At 46.9% G+C, this 19708-nt stretch overlaps 1 protein-coding gene across 4 annotated transcripts in view; it reads right to left on the reverse strand.

The window, feature by feature from the left end:
• VPS13B (vacuolar protein sorting 13 homolog B) overlaps positions 1-19708 on the reverse strand; it is a 298548-nt gene that overhangs the window by 124113 nt on the left and 154727 nt on the right. For all 4 annotated transcript variants that reach the window (XM_078593678.1, XM_078593679.1, XM_078593677.1 and 1 more), the window contains exons 22-23: positions 5824-5954; positions 2910-3144 (exon numbers count right to left, since the gene is read on the reverse strand). In XM_078593678.1, the coding sequence (XP_078449804.1) occupies positions 2910-3144; positions 5824-5954 (366 nt within the window). The remainder of the gene's footprint in view (positions 1-2909; positions 3145-5823; positions 5955-19708) is intronic.

Below are 19708 nucleotides of genomic sequence, written 5' to 3' on the forward strand. Positions count from 1 at the left end.
GGGCTATGTGAATGATCTGGTTTCGTGTACTCACTCACTCCGACAGGGCACGGAACGAATTGTGTCCCAAACTTGTGCGTGGAATTATATAACTACATTTGGGTTTTTGTTAAAATAATATTTTGATAATAAGTGTTTGTGGTTACACGAAGTTTTGACATGTGCTGGTTTTATGGTTTTAAGAGATGCATATTAACAGAACAAATCGCTACATCATCATTATAATTACAGTATTGTTATTACACTGGAGTGTCACTTGTAGTCTTGGACAAAACTCAAAAGTGATCAGCAGAACACGATGCCTTTTCTATATGGAAATTATCTAATCACCACTTGAAAATGCCGTCGTTAATAATCGTGAATTAAAAAATGCACCAAAGCAGCTTGACCTTTTGGCCAGATATACAACTTCTTTGACGCTTAAAAGCTATGACTTTTGCCAGCATTCAAAAGGAGCGTGACACGTGAAGCATGAACACTGCAAACAAATAACAACCGGGCCAAGTGTAAAAAAAAAAATCACCCAGAAGGGAAACCGTTTGGGTTATATTCCATTGTTGTCACAAACGAAAAGATTAATTCCTCTCTCTCTCTCTCTCTGGCTCCAAATTAAGTGTGCGCGGAGAAATGTTTCAAGCAATTTTTCTTGCCTGATTTCATAGCGCACTGTGCCAGCGTGCGAGGAGCCAAGCGGTCTAAACTATGGGGGGGGAACCAATCAAATTGACAGGGAAAAAGCACCAATCGGGTGGCACCGTGACGCCGTGCCAAGCAAGGTGCTCACGTTTCCCAGGTCAGGAGCAACACGCACAAGAATTAATTTGAACTTTGCCCCACTGCTATCTGTCTCTGGCAAAACAATTGGCCGAGTCGGCCCGCGTTGGGAGATGTTGCGAACGTGTTTCCTTTCCCTTAAAAAAAAAGGGTCTGATCCTCTCTGGTGACCACCCCTGGCTTGGATTCGGAGCATTGACTATGATTAAGCATGCTCCCATGTTTCTAATTAGCCCGCATGTTAACCCAGAGTGGGGGCAGCGGGTGGGAAGGGGGGGGGGGTGTGGGTTAAAGGGGGGGGGGGAGAAAACAATTGAAGCGCATTGGTATTCTAAGAGCGTATCATTCTTACTGCCATGTGACTGCGTGACACAGCTGTGTGTGCAGGAACACGTGAACACGGAGCTCCAAGGTGGTTAGCCGATGCTCTGGGAATTGCCACCAGCAATCTAACACCGTTGCGGAAGTTCTCCACCTGCGAAGTATTATTCAGGGACTCACTGCAATTGCGGCTGTCTTGACAATGATTTATGCCCTTTAAAAGTAGTTACCAAGTGATACTTATAATTGTGGGGTGTGAGTAATTTGTTTGGAGGAAGAAAAAAAAAATGTGCTCTTGTTTTTTTCTTTCACGTGAACGCGTTTAAGTCGCTAAAAAATAAATATAGTAGAATTTCTAGGAACAAGATCATCATCTTACATCCTTACGAGCTACAACATCTGCTCGCAAAAATGTTCCTTTTTTTGGGGTCATATTTGTAAATTAATATTTTATTTCAAAGTCTCTGGGAAGTTCATGCCGAAGACAAAGCAGAATAAAAAAGCACATCTTTCGCTCTGAGCCACGAACAATTTCTTGAACAAATGATCGCTTAAACATCAAAGTCATTTGCCATTTTTTACAGAAATATCCATTCAACAATGCTAATTACATACAGGCAGTAGGCTCCAAAGTATAAAACATACACCGCACTCTCTGCCACAAAAAATACCTTTCAATTTCACTCTTTATTATTTTCACAATAAAATATTTGCCCTGTGCGTGAATTTCATACAACATGGTACAATTCGTTTTCCTCGATTATGAATCATTTTTAAAACAGGTCACGCACCGGCAAAGCACGATGCTGCGACTAAAGCAGGTGGGCACGCGAGGAGGCATCTGGTGACAGCTTCTTTGACGCCAGTTCCTCAAACAGTGTATTTTGTATTTACACAGCAGTGTGTTGTAATGAAGACAAAAGAGAACCCGAGTTTATACTGTCAACACAGGCCACCCACAAAGAACATAGGAATTTAGGTGCCGGGTGTTTTTTTTTTACTTTCGGGAGGAACGTTGCTGTGCTGCTGGAAGGGTGTGTCCTGTTTCCAGCATCGTTGCAAAAAGGTTCCTATTCGAGCCGCATAGAAGCTGGCGCTGTTAGCGAGCGCCTATTCATGCCGGTACAGCGTAGAAGGCAGTAGTTGCTGCCAGCAGAGCCAAGTGGCTGCCTCGGCCTACTAATTTCTGACGGTAACAAACCGCGCGGCAAAATAGTCGACGTCAAGATTCCGATTCCCGCTGACGCGCATGGCCAGGAAATTATCGCAGGTCACCCGCGCCCCAGCAGAGTGCGCTAACAGCTCCCCAGAAAACTTCACGCACAGACACGCATACACACAAACATGCAGATCTATACACAGATATCCATTCTTTAGGCTTACAGACTTGCTGTTATAGTGAGCACGTTTTAGCTGAGATAATCTATGACAGAGTAATGTGGCCAGCACCACGCCCAGCCACCTTTGTTTTCCCAGTGATGATGTTTTTTTCATACCGGACCGGATACTTATTATTTTAAGGATACGACAATCTAGACAAGGCCCAAGATAAGTTCAGATATCACTCGCCACGAACATTAGGCTTGACCAAGAATGGAACGGAGGCTGCCGGATTGATAGCGCACCGCGCTAACTACTGCCCCACCACCACTCCACCACCGACAAGCAAGGGCGACGCAGCCTTCACTACACCTGCGCATCCTTTATCTCCACCGGTGTTGATGTTTATGACACAACTACACCGCACGGGGTACTCACATTTAATGCCGCGTCGAATCTATAAACACAACACGCCACCACCAGACAACTCTCACCTTCCTGGTGAATTGGGCGCAAGGCGTCGAAGGGGATCTCTTGCAGCACCGCCGTGTGCTTGTGGCCGGCGCTGATGGCGCGTCCACGCGGCAGGCACACCACCAGGGTGCCGGGCATCGTGCGGGGACCCAGGAACCACTCCCGCACCGCGCCGGGGATGGCGTTGGGCCCTGGCGCCGATGATACTGACAGGTGGTCGCTGGGCACCGTGACACACCACGCCTCCAGGTCCACCTGCAGCGCCGCGGTGGCGAGATGTTAACTCCCTCCCCTGGTATGCAGGAGGTCGTGGGTTCGATCACGACCCTGACGATGCCTGTTGTATATTTGTAGTTTGCGTGTCTCTCCCTCTCTCCCCGTGGTCGCGTGGATTGTTCTCCGGGTCCTCTGGTTTTTCCCTTCACGTTTAGAAAATGTGTGTTCAGATTTTTTTTGCCCGATACAAATTTCCAAATGATAAGCCACTTCTCGTTGAGCTATCATTTGTGATAGCCAGAACGATATAGCTCAGTGGGCTTTACCTGGTCAAATAAAAAAAAAATTGTTGAACAATAGTTTATGGCAGATGTCGCGCACGTACCATGGCCCAAGCCAAAACTTTTATTTCCCTCGAGCGCAAACAGACAACAGCAGAACACCACGTGCAGTGTTGAATGCTGAAGAGTCTACGACCACAAATTAAGCGTCTGGTCTAATCGAGTCGGATTTCGGAAGCTAGGAATGGGGGGGGGGGTGAGCCTGAATAGTGGTCGAATAGATAACTAGCATGCATAACAGGTTGCTATAGGTTGCGGGGCTACCCTATGGGCAGCAGAGGGCAGCGGAAGCAACATCCGTTGTACCGTACGTCTATGCTCCGACGCGCCGATGCCTTTATCAAACCGTCCTGAGCAACAGCGCGGTAAAGTACGGTCAAACAACTGCCATGATCCATATCGCGTGGGGAGGTACTCATTCAGCAGTGGATTGACAAAAAGGCTGTGACGTGTAAAGCAGTAAAATATACAGTATGCTCACATTGCAGGCGATTGCAGAACGTGGGTCATTTCCTGAAATGCTAGCTCAAAAAAATATATTTCTCCTGTAAGGCAGTGTTAATGACAAATGGGTGTTTTTGTGTTTTCATACATTTAATCACCCGCCCTGAAACTCGCAAACTCGCTGGGTTGGGAGCTGGCCAAGGGCAATGCAGTGGAGCAAGTGGGTTCATGACCCACATGCACATACATTGAAGTGTTATCCCGTGGTATGCATGGTGGGTTTTCTCCAGGCACTCCGGTTTCCTCCGTCATTAAAGAGGAACTGGCCAAATATCCTAACTAGGACCATATTGCAAAATAGGTTTCATCCTAAGCGAGGCTTTCTTCGATGAATAAAGGACATGCGTGTATTGATTTGGCTTGACCGAATTATCCTTTGCAATAACCTTACGGTTTCAAATGACGATGGAACTTGACGTGCGGAGATATTTATACGTTCCTTATGCTACGGGATTATTGAACGTCATGTGAGTTTGTACATTGCGAGATTGTTATTTTTTTCCTGTTAGGGGGGGGGGGGGGTCCCTGCAGTAAAATGTTTAATATCTGGTGCCAACACGAAACGCATGAATGTTTAAATGTTTATTTTAAATAAATAAACGCAGTCGAAGCAAAGTGGAGATATTCCACTTTGCGATTCGGCATCGCCGTGCGGTTGAGGCACGAGGGGGAGGGGCTGGCGCAGCTGTACGTGTTAGCGTTGCGTTAATGTGCATCACGCTGAACAAACAGTGATTATTTTGTCCAATAAGTCATGTAAAACATATCGCTACACTCCCCAAAAACAACACGGCGAGCAGAAATTTGGAGGCCTTCTTGGAACGTTCGCCTCGTCCTGTTGTGACGCGTCGTTTTTAATAACGCTTAAATATGAAGCAACTAAAAAAAAATCGAATTAATAATATGAAAGGAAAGGAACAACAATTCCATGGAGCTCGAAGCCATTTGCTCAGTGTCAACAAGACCATCGTGGAGGGTTTTTTTTTGTTGTTGCTCCGTGCGGCTTGAAGCGCCGTCGCTTGGGGCATTCAGTCGCTCAACGTCGCTCTGGCTCGGCAGGAGAACCAAGCAGCCAGAATTACGCCTTGGCCCAAAAGCAACGTTGGGCCCTTTGAGAAGGGGGAATATGACTTTGTCGACAGCGTTGGGCTACTCTTGTCCACTACGCTGACCCCGGTGGCCTTAGATTGCTACGGAACGCCGTGGGGACATTCTACATCTGCAAACGATATAACGAAAGCAACAATAATTGGTTTATTTGAATATCGGACGATTCTCCATGCGCTCCCCAAAAAAAGGACAATATCCGGTACTCATGAGTTTCAATGAGGCAATCTTTGACAGAAATAGGAGTGCGTATGCCAGAATATCCTACGCTGTGAATCAAAAATGTAATAACAACGGACCCCACAATGGTAATTGCTAAGCAATTGTAATTGTTAATGAGACAGTGGGGAGAAGTTGCTTTTTGTCCTCTCAGAGGAACACTGGGCTACTTTCATGATCTCCATACACATATTTGTATTCTCCATTGTGGAAAACTGAAGTTCATCTAAGAATGCCAACGAACTGACACAATAATAGAAAGTAATAACGTTAACGCTGCTATTTCTTTATAAGCGTACATTGTAAAAGTTCCACGTTACTGGGCTTAAGCACAATGCAGTGCGAGACACCTCGGATGAGCACGGCCGGCTACGTACGCTGCGAAAGAAGTTCAACATACAAACGAAGTGAAATGCAGGGCGCATTAACTGCAGGTGAGTCCCATATCGCCGTGCTGAAGCTCAATGCACGGTGTGTGTGTGTGTACGTAATGCGGGGTGAGACTCACCTCACTGTGTTCAATGCAGAAGCAGGATGTGCTACTAACCTGCAGGGTGAGCCTCTTGACCCCTTCCCAGAGCTTGCCGATGAAGCCCGTGACCCCGTCGTGCGCTGCCTCCCCTGCGCACACGGCCTCCCGAGCGGGCGGCTTCGCCGGGCCAGGCAGTACACGCGACTCTGCCAAACAAAGACAAAGTTCCCCCGCCCCGTGTAGCCTTAACAGACTGTTGGGACAGCGAGCAGCACCTATGAAGGCCGGCACGGCACACGAGGGGGTGGGTGGACAGCACCACGCCCGGATGCCTTTGTCTCCCTGGCAGCGATGTTTACACACCACACCAGGTACTCATTTGCGGCTGAGTCGACCGAAAGGAAGCCTGGGACCGGTTCAGATAATCGTCACGGGTGTTGGCCGTGAGCAGGAATCGAACTCGGATCACCGGGTTCCTAGTGCAGCGCGCTAACCGCTCCCCATACGCGGTACACGCCACTCTACGCACGTACCCACACACACAGGCAGAACACAGACACCAGGGTAATTTCTCAACTTCGCATAAATCGTTCCATCTGCCGAACGAATATCGGAGCACAGCGGTCGGACCACGCATCGCATGTCTGGTCGCAAAATTAATAAATCAATTAATTACGTATAACCGGGGCACGTGCTGCTGTGGGAATTGACGGCGGAGACGCGTGGGGAAGCTGTGGAAGCAATCCGGCCAAAGCGAGGCCAGACTTCGGAGCAATGATGTGGACACGGCAGCGGGGAGTTGATCATTCAACCGCAGGCCAAAGTCATTTGGCTCGAACTACAGATACGCCGGGTGTTCTCGCGCATGTAAAAGTATCCGAATGTCATGAACCGAGCATAAGAAAACGGGCGTGCAGTCTGCTGCAGAGCTGCAGAGCGCTCACTCGGGCTGCAAGTACAATGGCAGGGGGTGGAATGGTGCATTGGTTCGTCAATTAATGTCAAGGCTCCCGCTCATGATAGACGCATCGAATTGCTTATGGAGGAACATATATATTTAAATCTTGACTTAAAGCTTTCGTGACTGCAGGAATTAATATGCTTTCGGTAAAGTCACGTAGATAGGTTCTTTGAATAAGCTATCTACGTGACTTTACCGAAAGACCCAAAACACATTCCTGCCGAAGGAGCTGGTAGGAACGTTGGATTGCTCGGTCAATGGCCAGGGTCAACGGCGGCGTGGTGTATTCCGCAAATATGGCCGACTGTGAGGGCGGGCACAAGCCGGCGTGAGTAGGTTAAACGTTGAGTTTTATAAGGGCACCACGGGTGACCAGCCCCTCCCCACCCAGCCCCTCCCCACCCTCCCCACCCAGCCCCTCCCCACCCTCCCCTCCCCACCCAGCCCCACCCTCCCCACCCAGCCCCTCCCTCCCCACCCTCCCCTCCACACCCAGCCCCTCCCTCCCCACCCAGCCCCTCCCTGCACGACGAACACAATAATCCCTTGTGGGCTGGTGTAACCAGGAGGTTCCTACCAGTATAATCTATATATATAAAATCGCAAATCTGTCTGTCTGTGTGTGTGTGTGTCTGTGTGAAGGACGCTACTGGGCAGTTGGAGGCAGTCGCCCTCCAACAACAACGGAGGGCGGAGGAGCGACGCTCACAACAACGAGCGGAGCGCCGGGTGGCTAAAGCACAGCAAGTTGGCACAGTAGGGGGCACAGGTGGTGCATCAGCCAGTCGTCTCGGTCATCTCGGTCAGTCGACCCGTGGCACCTGGGTCTGCCCCGTGACCTCCTGCCAGCGGGCGTTCGACACTTCACGTGGCCTCAGGGTGCACATGGCCTGGCACAAGCGTCGTGGTGACGTCACCGCCACTTAGTGGCGAATGGCGGTTGTTGTTGTTGTTGTGTCTGTGTGTCGCCGGACCATACGCAGTTTCATTGGACGGCGGTTGCCCCTGGCAACGGGTAGCGACGCATTCGCTGCGGGGTGGACGCCATTTTTAATTCCCGTTAAAAATATGCGCACGCATTAACACGCGACTCTCAGGTTAATTCATCAAAGTTTCACGTCCTCTTCACTCCCCCCCCACCACAATGTGTGCAATTACTATTATAGGGTCGCTAGATAATAAAATTCTAGCGATTACACAGTATTATTGTAGCGCGGGGGGGGGGGGGGTAACGGCCCCTGTACCCAGCCTCAGCCGGGTGGGCAATTTAGGCGAGGCCGGAGGCTCTGCACGGTACTAGGCCTCCACACCCCACCCGTGTCAAGCGACGACTTTGTGGTATAAACTCGATATACCCAGCGTTGCCCGGGGGGGAAATACATTTAAAATATTATGAAAACTTTCAAACATTACATACCAATGAAAAAACAACTGTGTAATTACTTTTAAACCCGACGTGCCAAGAATCGATTCTCTGAATCGCGCAAAGGAATCGAAGGTTGTAGATTCCTTTAGATTCGGACGATTCCCGTTTACTATAAGTTGGTTAAAGTCGATATAAACTGCTACGAACGGGAAATATCCGGCGTTGACCGGGGCAAAAATGTTATTAAAAACTCCTGACAAAATTAAAAAATAAAATAACAATGAAAATGAAACTCTATCATTCAAAATGTAAACCCCCAACATGCCAGGAATCGATTCTTTGAATCGCACAAAGGACTAATCGAAGGTTGTAAATTACTTTAGGATCGCGCTTCCTGTTTAATATAAGTTGGTTATAGAGTTGATATAAACTGCTACGAATGGGAAATATCCGGCGTTGACTGGGGCAAAAATATAATCGTGAGGGCGGTTGTGAGTGGCGATTGTGAGTGGTGATTAGTGAGTGGTGAGGGGAGGTTCAGTGGTGAGGGTGAGTGGTGAGGGTGAGTGGTGAGGGTGAGTGTTGAGGGTGAGTGGTGATTGGTGAGGGTGTGATTGGTGAGGATGAGTGGTGAGGGAGAGTGGTGAGGGAGAGTGGTGAGGGTGAGTGGTGAGTGGTGAGGGTGTGTATATATGTAAGGTTATTAAGAAATATATGTTTCACCCGGGCAACGCCGGGTACTACTGCTAGTAACATATATATTTGTTTAATTGGTGCATGTTTTACGTAATGGGTTCTCGTCACCTCTGCATCCACGAGACAGACGCACCGCCGTTAACCGCAATGTAAATAAAATAATTAATTCTTGGATCGTGACGCTGAGTGGAGACAATTACTGTATTCTCAAAATTATAAAGACACACTTTTTATTTTTTAGCGCAATCATTTGGGAGTGTGTCGTTTTTTATCCAGGAGTTGCGGGCGGGGTGTGTGACCAGGTTTGGATAACCATATGGACACCGGGCACAAGTTCTGCGTGCCTCTTACTATCTCATGAAGCTGGAGAAAACGGTCGTTGAATTTCCACGGGAGCGGTGGGGTGAAGGAATCGATGTGTTTAAGGTCCTATCTTAAAACTTATCTGTTTGCAAATGGATACCCGGTCCGTGTAGGCTACGTTCCTTTCACATTGTTTTTAAGTATTTTTTTTTTTTACTCAGTTGTAACTATCAAGGGTTTTATTCGTCAAGGGTGAGGCCTCGGTTGAAGGGCGCTGTATAAAATTGAGTTTTAGTTGGTTAATCGTTCCACCTCTAGCACATGGGATTAACAACTGTGTGCGGCTTCCACACAACACAACACTCCACGAGTGATTGGTATCGCGATCCGACACTTGGTGACTTCCCCTACACTCAGTGGTATCGGCACATGGAATATGGGAATGAAATGAAGGATGTGTTTAATTTGTATGCGTTCGTAACCAGAATCACACTGGTAGCTTTATTTGTGATGTTAAGCAGAGATACAAATGTAGCGGGATTGTACTTGACAACTTGCACGTTAAATAATAAACAGATAATAAAGTATAAATCTTGATAAGTGCATTTACGCAAATAATTTATATGTATCTCTTTAGTCTGCCCAGCAGCAGATATTTAACTAAAACCTCTTCCACACCCTGTCCTATCTTGGGCCCTCCGTCTTCAGATTATCATTACCATTATGCTCGGCATGTTTAAATTAATATTTAATGATAAATAAATACACACTGCATATACATTTACAGGATATTAAACTGCGTCGTTTCGGAACCAAGTTCACCCGCCGAATCGGTACCGGCCAGAAAAGGACGTACATTTTTGCCATGTTATTTCCACCACCGCCAATCAAGCCACAATGCTATGACCTCCGACTGAAAACATTAGCCAGCAGGCATATACCTGTCCGCGCAGGAACACGTGTCACATCTCTACCTGCCCGGCGACGATCAATAACACACCTGCGTGAGCTACGGCGCTAAAAAAACACGCGTCCTTGAGGAGCACTCAGCGACCGCGCCGCAGAAAATCCCGCGTTGTATAAATAAGTCGTTTCCTGTTGGCGCGAGAGAGCGAGAGAGGGAGCGCAGACTGTATACACGTCCTCGGGGACATTGCCCGAGTGTCACGCGTTGTGCGCCGGGCCCCTCGCCACTCCGCCGTCCGCGGCGCGCACAACGCTCGCGGGAGTCTGCGGCACGGGGCGGCTCGAGTTACGATGCACTCTCAGGAACCACGCTGACGGTTGAGACGCAGACGTCCAGACGGATTGCTCGCGTGATGCCAGACACACACACACACCGGGTTTAAAGCCGCACGTGTCGATAACCAACTTTGGGGTAGCGTGACCAAATCAAATGTTCGGTGCTATCCCCGTTGGAAATTTGCGACAATCAAAATGGATACGGCAGCGGTGGATTATAATAGGTCGCACTAATAAGGTAGCACTCATTATACACAAAGTGCTTGCCACAAATGAACCTCGATACCTTGCTGAGCTCGTCAAGGAGCATAAACCATCAGGCAAACTCCGGTCATCCTCGCAGCGGCTTTTCGCTCACCATCAAACAAAGACAGTCACAGCATCGCACGCTTTCAGATGCGCTTCTGCAAGCCGTCTGGAACGCTCTTCCACCCGATATTAGGAAGTCACTGGAGCGATCCACTTTTACCCCTAGATTGAAAACTAATTTCCTTAGAACTGCGTTTTGTGTTTAGTTTGTTGTCCTTCCCCCGCACCTCTGATTCGCACGGTTGGCTACGTACGGTGTGAAGGAAGTTCAACACACATACACACGGAATGGTAATGCCAGTTAATTATCCAGCAAGTCCTTATCGAATCTTAAGATTCGTTTCAGAAAGGGTCCTACTACATCGGGATATGTGTTGATATTATCATTGTTACGTCTGTTTACCCGGGAAAGGCTCACCGAGTCTCAAGACTCTTGATCAGGATGATCCTGCCAAGTTTTCGCAGTCGGGGCGATGTTGCAATGGGTAATCTCAATGCAGTAATGTGCAGGTTATATGTTAAGCATTTGGATGTGTGGCCAATTCCTATTCTATTAAAGAGTGTTCCAGAGAATTAACAAATCAGTCGAGCCAAATATAAAAACCCTAAATGTTGTAAAAGCCTAATTTAAGACTCAAAAATCCCTTTAAAAAGTATCCTGATTGGGATGCTTGACCGATGAACTTAATTAACGTTTGACCAATTAATGTTCATTTTTGCATATGGGAGGAACCCTGAGTAACCACAGAAGACCCTTGCTGGCAGAGCTGACACTCAACACAGCCATCTCATAGCCACCTCTCAGGCCCGTGCCTACAACGCCTGGCAAGCCCTGAGAGTTGCCCATACAAGTGCTAACGAGGCTCAAGCCTGCTTAGCTTTCTGCGAACTGATGAGATCGGGCGGCGGGGCGGGGGGGAAGTACGCACTGCCTAAAGAATCACACAAGATCAATGGCATTTGTCATCTGATTCGGTCCAAGAAGTGGGTGCGGTGGTTATTAACATTTTCCAATATTCATTTTGATAAATGTCATCACTGAAATGCAATCGCGCAGGGACGTTGACCTCTACGGTAATGCCATTCGAGGAAATGCACGTCTGAGAAAATCATGACAGCAGGTGGGTCGTTGCCTTTGCTCCACGTAAACTGTTAACAGAAGTTAATGTAGTGCAAGTGCGAAGCTTGTAACACAGTAGTGCAGTGTATTTCACGAATGCCTTTTATTAACTTTTTCGGAGCAATTAAGTCCACGTTTTAAACTTGAACGCAGCATATCAAATTGCGCGTTAAATTATTATCACAACCGTGTAAAAACAAGCTACTTAGCAAAACGACCTTTTTGGCCTGTGCACGTTAAAATATCATAATAATCGCGTGCAGGATGTGACTATACATAATGCCAGATTAAGCATCTTGCCCACAAACCACAGTGGTGGGGTGGCGTTACACGCAGACAGGGCCATTATTCACAGTGAGAACTTTCGTACGATCCGTCAGCTTGGGGCCCTTGGTGTGCACGCAAACATGCATGGTTGCTGTCCGTGGTTGTGCAAGTGGTAAGTAAAATTAGATACCTTAAATGATTAATTATAGAGTTGATTTTATCGTACACGCTGGCTAGTGTATTAAAACCGGCCTGTGATCAAGCCATCAAGAATGCGACAAAACCTCAGAAGCTAAGCAGGCTTTTAGCCTGGATAGTACTAAGATCGGTAACCACCATGTCTAAAGAGGATACAGAGATCCCCCACATAGACTTAACAGACTTTCTGGGGCAAGTTGCCGCTCACGAAGAGTCTGCGAGCGGAGGTGAGCGCACCACGAGGTGCGACGGGGCAATCCATCAAGCGAGCGTGCGTATGTTGAACTTCTTTCGCACCGTACGTAATCGGAGGTGAGGGGGAAGGACAACAACCGTCATAATCGTGTTGTTGCTTTTACATTTTCCGCAATTTAGTTCCCTTTTCCTGTAACATGTCATGCACCTATCGATTCTCCCTGTTTGTATCGCGACCTATGTGACCTTGATTGTGTGACGAAGATCTGCGCTGTGTAACATATGTCCCGTATCAGGACACCCATGAAATAGAGCCAAACAGCTGATTGGGCCCTTCCTGGTGAAAGAAATACAATCAATCTAAAATCGAAATACATTTCACAGAGATACATGTAATATTATACAGGTAGGAACAACAGGTTACACACTGCCCACCAGGGATTATTTGTCTGTCTGTCGTGCATATTTGTCTGTCGTGCACGAATGCGCTGTCCAACCAAGTTCCTACCTGCCCACTCCGAAGGAACGTGTTATACGAATACACAAGTCTCCCGGTCCATAGGTCTTCAAGCCTACGTTATCCGGCAACACTTGTTCTAAGCGCGCAACCTCTGTGCCGGTTTTTCCCTTCCGGGACACATCAGCAGAGGCATGCATGCTAAGTAAAATACTGATCGTTTACCACGTGTTCTTGGTAAGTGGGTGGTGCAGTGGCACAGCCGTGAGTGCACTCCGCTATGAACCTGCAACTCAGATTTTTGATTCCCACCCAAAATCAGAAGAAGTATTTATAGCGGAGGAATCCAAAGAGCTATAAAGCTCTTTTTCACAGATTTCCACGAGGTGCAGGTCAAAACGTGACAACACCACAACGAGCATCAGCGGCGAGTGATATCTGAACCAGTCCTGAGCACCCCCTTCAGTAACTCTCACGGACCGGCGTGATGAAGTATGGTCAAACGTCTCCAGTAAAAGATAAAGATATTGCCGTAATTCTAGATTTGAAGCTTTCGTGACTGCAAGGATTCATACTCTTAGGTTTTTTCGGTAAAGTCACGTAGGTAAAAATAAATAATAAAAATAATAACTAATAGAAATAATAATAGAAATAAAATAATAAATCACGACGTTTCGGAGGCAACACGAGTCTCCGTCATCAGGTGGGACCGTCACAGCTAAAATTTACTGTATCCCACTTGATAAGAGTATATTGCCGTAACTTTGAGTGCTGCAATGGATCACTTACCAATAATAATATTATCTGATCAAATGTACTTTCTTTTTACGTGGCACGATAGAATGGAACGTCATTTATTACATTTATTACCCAGAATTCTCAATGAACAGCACTCAGTTTGGGGCGGGGCGGGGGGGGGGGTTCACATATATCTGTGGCAGCACTTGCGCTTTTAGAATTGCCCGGCGATGATCTAAGCGATCAAGAAGACGTTTCAGGAGACGAACCTCATCACTCACAACCTGCAACTCCAGCCGCCCCACCCACCCCCCGCTCACCCGGAGCCATCAAGGTCCAAGTTTCCGAAGACAACACGCGCAACGTTCAAAGTCATCAGAGGAGTGGCCCGCACGCAAGCGCAGGACCTGCCCAGCGTTAGACAGGAACGCACCACAGCATTGGTGGTGGGGGGGGGGATTATTGTGGTGGGGTAGAACAGAGGTGAAAATAATTGCTTCCTCGCCACCTCCCTCCGTCGTGCAACCCACCCCCCGATCCGGTAATCCCCGACGGTGGGGGCAGTGGACGGGGGGGGGGGTACCGAGCGGAGGTGAGTCCCATCGGCGGGCAGGCATCTGTCCCAGCTGCGTTGTTGTTGATCAGAGCGATTCTGCGAAAACTCCGCGCTCATCCCCCTCCTCCGACGCCGCCGACGCCGGTGCCGGCAGTTTCGCTCGGGGGGCAGGTGGGACTGATTACCGAGGGAAGCGCGCACGCAAACACGAATCCAAGGAAACGCATTCCGCCAGCGCATATTGGCGAAGGGGGGGGGGGGCGCATGGCATCCAGCAGCAATTCTGCAAACTCCTGCCAAGCCTGCACCTCGTAATTACAACGCCGCACATTTGTTTATTTCTTTAGCATCGATGTAGTGATTCTTCTTACAAATTCAACCAAAAAAAAAAGATGTCTATATTTGAATCGAAAGCGTGCGCTTTTTTGAAAAACTGCATCGGGTGGTCTGTTCGAAGTAAATTCTCGGGCGCACTGCTTGGGCGAGTCGTTGTTTCGAGGAACGGTTCGTTCATTTGGGGCAAAGGCCCACTGACTGGCACAGTCGTTGTTGCCGGATCAGAACTCGACAGGCGGAGGACCCAGGACAGGGATAAATGGGGAGAATTTCCAATCTCCCGCGATTATGTCATACGACCGATGCAGAGCAACTATTAGACATTCAGTTCAAAGTGATTTTGCCATTCGATTGCATTATCTCTGACAAGCTCGAACATAAATTCGTGAAATCCTCCGAATGCAATAATGTGATTATACCGACGCGTCGATCAAAATCACTTCTCACGCTCGTGACACACGCGTGATTTTCGTGAATAAAACTACATGCGAGACAGAAAAAGAAACAAGAAATACGGCAGAAGCTGGACGCAAGCACACCTTCCACAAGCCAAGTTCGCATCGCAGCGTCACATGCTTAAACTGCACGTGTTGTTGAAAAGAAAAGGGGCAACTTCTCATACAAGCACACAAATCCGGATATAACCACAGCAGGATTTGCTCACAAGGCGTGTGCTTACATGTGGCTTCTACTGCGTTACAAACAACACGCTTAAACAGGTTAAAAAAAGAATTGATTATTGAATCGAATTGCTTCACTTAAAAACTACAAATGATTAACATCGTTGGGGAAGGTGAATCGTGATATGCCTACTACATGCTTTTGTATAATTGCATACCTTTTATTAAATATTTGCCTCTAAATCGCATATATGTGTGTGGATTCAATGATTAATTATTCATATGCATGTGTGTTGAACTTCTTTCGCACTGTACGTAGCCCACCGTGGTAATCAGAGGTGCGGGCAAAGGACAACAAACTAAATACAAAAGGCAATTAGAAAGAATGAGTTTTCACCTTAACTAATATATATTAAAAAATATTAATTCAAGGCCGTAGCCATGGCGTCAACATTGGGGGGGGGACAAAATCTTCCAGGGGGTCTGGGGGTCCCACCCCAAAAAAAATATAAAAATAAGAAAACTAATTTCCTGCCATTTCCTGCCTAAAATATTACAAACATGCACTAACACATAGGATGGACTTTTTATTTATTTTTTACAATAATTACATTGCTGTTTTTTTCTTTTTTACCTTTTCTGGTTTCATTGTATGTAATGGCAGAGATTAGGGATTAATAAAGCACAACCATAACCACAATCATATAAACACAAATCTATTTTAGAGCAAAATATTGGGGGGGACATTTTGAGCATATTTTAATATGGGGGGGGGGGGGGGTGTGTCCCCAATATATATGTTATAATTACGGCCTTGCATTAATTATTAGGAAATTAATTATTATCCAAGTTTGCGACGTTTTACCAGAGTACACACGTCTCGCGTAGAAGTGTTTTACTCAAACCACGTGCTTCGAAAGCTGCTCTTTCTAAGTTTAAATGTCATCTTTCAGAAATTGAAATAATTCAGACACACGTGCCGTACGGGTTCTGGGCTACATTTAAAGGACAACGTTGTCACGAGCGCACCGTTATTATTAAATAGAATTTCACTCGTGGAAGCCAGCTCCTGATTCTATTTCATCTCCTCGTCAAGCGAGGGCAGCATTGAGCCGAGTGGCAATGCTCGGAGCCTCATCCGCAGGCCGAGAGACGGCAAAGGGATTTGTTTTTAAAATATATATTATAGACATCACCGCGAACTGAAAAACATGCATTGATCAACATCGCTTCTTACACTCATGATACATGCATCAACTCGTGAATAAGACTACATGAGACAGAAAAAAAGATCTCTGGGTTTTATAATCCATGAAACTCATGGTCCACCCTCAACCGCATTCACTGCGCAAACAGTGGCAGATGCGGATACCTGATGCACAAATGTGGTCATCCAGAACAGACCATCTAACCTATATAATTCATTTTTTGTCTGTCTGTCTGTCCGTCCGTCTGCGTACGCTCCCTTGCGGGGGATGTAGCTCTCGGATCGTGGGGTTCGCCGAGATTAAATTTTGCAGGTGGGCACGCCCCCGGCCCCGCGGTAAACTTAGGCATTTCCGATTTTTTGTCTCTAAACTTTAAATCGGCCCGATTATCGATTTAGTGCGATTTCTCTTTAATTAGTTATTTAAATCGTTATTTATTTATTTAATATCGCCGACCGGCGCGGACCACGGCGGTTGCCCCTGGCAACGGGTAGCAACAACTTCGCTGCGGGGTGGACGCCATTTTTAATTTCCGTTAAAAATATGCGCACGCATTAACACGCGACTCTGAGGTAAATTCATCAAAGTTTCACTTCCTCTTCACTCCCCCCCCACCCCAATGTGTGCAATTACTATTATAGGGTCGGTAGATGAGAAAATTATAGCGATTAGACAGTATTATTGTAGCGCGGGGGGGGGGGGGTAACGGCCCCAGTACCCAGCCTCAGGCGAGTGGGCAATCTAGGCGAGGCCGGAGGCTCTGCACGGTACTAGGCCTCGACACGCAACTCTGTCAGGCGACGACTTTGTGGTATAAACTCGATATACCCAGCGTTGCCCGGGGGAAAAATACATTTAAAATCTTCTGAAAACTTTAAAACATAACATCCCAATGAAAATACAACTGTGTAATTAAAACTCTAAACCCGACCGCGCCAAGAATCGATTCTATGAATCGCGAAAAGGAATCCAAGGTTGTAGATTCATTTAGAATCGCCTTATTTCCGTTTAATATAAGTTGGTTATAGAGTTGATATAAACTGCTACGAATGGGAAATATCCGGCGTTGACCGGGGCTAAAATATAATTAAAAACTCCTGAAAACTTTAAAACATAACATAACAATGAAAATCAAACTCTGCAATTAAAAATGGAAACCTCCTATGCGCCAGAAATCGATTCTTTGAATCGCGCAAAGGAATCATCGAAGGTTGTAGATTCCTTTAGGATCGCCCTTTGGTGAGGGAGAGTGGTGAGGGAGAGTGGTAAGGGAGAGTGGTGAGGGAGAGTGGTGAGGGAGAGTGGTGAGGGAGAGTGGTGAGTGGTGATGGTGAGGGTGAGTGGGGAGGGTGATAGCAGGTACGACCTCAGTCGGTATACACTGCTGTAGTGATAGTAGATACTGCTATCGAGTTGGTAGATACCGCTATAGTAAATACTAAAACAGTCAGTATATACCACTACAGTCAGTCAATACTGCTACAGTCAGTATATACTACTATACAGTCAGTACATACTGCTACGGTGAGTAGCTACTAGAGTCAATAGATACTATTATAGAGTGAGTAGATACTGCTATAGATTTTGTAGTTACTACTATAGTCAGTGGATACAACTATAGAGTCAGCAGATACTATACAGTTAGTCGTTACGAGTATATAGTCGGTAGATACTACTGTAGGCCCAGTAAATACTACTATGGTCAGTAGTTATTACAGTCACTAAATACTACTACACAGTCAGTAGCTACTACTGGCTCAGTAGATACTACGGTACAGTCAGTAGATACTACTACAGAGTCAATAGATACCACTTCCTCTGTTGTATGTAAGGTGTTGTTAGTATATATACCTACGAGGGGTAAAGATATTTTTTGAGGGGGGGGGGAGACCACATTTTTCGGAAACCTTTTGACATCAACTATTTACCCCACACTTTCTACAACTTTTTGGACTTGTGAAAGCCTCTTATATATTTGTTGGTGGAGAAATGTACAAACAGCCCACCGGGCTTTGACAATACCTTAGTATCTGTGTATATATATGTAAAGTTTTTAAGAAATATATTTTTCACCCGGGCAAAGCCGGGTACTTCCGCTAGTACAACATATAAACGAAGCAATGCCCCAATCCACAAATACGAAGGAGACGTTACAGCGATACACTCCGCTGCTGCTGACGCAGTTGTCTGGCTTGACCACCTAAATGTGAAATTGTAGTTGTTCCTCGGCATCTACATCACCACGGTGGCGAGGTGTTAACTACCTCGTCTGGTTTAAAGGAGCTTGTGGGTTCGATCCCGACCCTGACGCCTGTATATTTCGAATTTCCATGTTCTCCCCCTGATAGTGTGGATTTTTCTCCGGGTCCTCCGGATTTACCCTCCACATTTAGAATGAAAGTGTGTTTAGAGTATTTGACTGCTATACATTTCCACGCGATAAGCCGCTTCGTTGAGCTATCACTTGTGGCCAGGTCACTATTCATAAAAAGCTACATAGCTCAGTGGGGGCCTTACCTGGTTAAAATTAAAAATAGTAACCAAAATTTATTTTTTTTCTACACCATCCATACGAAAGATGCACGGTGCAAATAAACGACCGGACAGCCTGACGGATGGAAAGCGGAAACGAAATGCACGGCGCCATTACTTTGTAACGGCAGCCGTGCAAGACGACCCGAGTTTCGTGACGATATCGCGTTCACGTGTGAACCGCGAGGGACAATTAAGCTCGTTACGCGGCGGGCGCGGGGAGAAATCAAGGGGCTGCCGCCGCGCGGGGATCCGAAGTCATCAATCACCCTGGGAACGTGGGAGAAAATCAAAAGCGCTGAACAGAAGTTCGTTTTTTTTTATTTAATTACTCCCATCTCCGATTCCCGGTTTTTCCTACGGAAAACACCACTCTGGACGGCTAAAAAGTTTTATTTTAGTTTCACGATGTAAAAATATAATTTACGGCCCGTTGTCAATACACTGCTGGATGAAAGCGGGTTGGTGAAGGAGGGAGGTGGTTAGGGCTGGTTCAGATATAACCCATTACCGATGCTAGCCATGGCAGCCGTGAACCAAACTCGGCGAGGCGAGTTCACAATGCAGAGCCCCAACTGCCGTGCCACCGCTCCACCACAAAGCAGGTGCAGAAATGCAATAACTTGGCTGGCAGTGTGCTTCACATTCGGAGCAGGCGACGCACGCACGCACGCAACGTGAGAATTTCACACCGCACAACACGGCAGCATTAATCACATCCCTCCACCACCGTAGCTGGGTTCTGATCACTTCTGCACGTGCGCTCGTGTGCTTTAACCCAAGGCATGCAGCGGAAACTTTATCGCTAAGCAACTGTGTAAACCCAAAAATATCATTCGCGGGAACATGAAAGAGA

The sequence above is a fragment of the Lampetra planeri genome, chromosome 4 (genome assembly GCF_965212315.1).
Source record: "Lampetra planeri chromosome 4, kcLamPlan1.2.h2, whole genome shotgun sequence".
Taxonomy (NCBI): domain Eukaryota; kingdom Metazoa; phylum Chordata; class Hyperoartia; order Petromyzontiformes; family Petromyzontidae; genus Lampetra; species Lampetra planeri.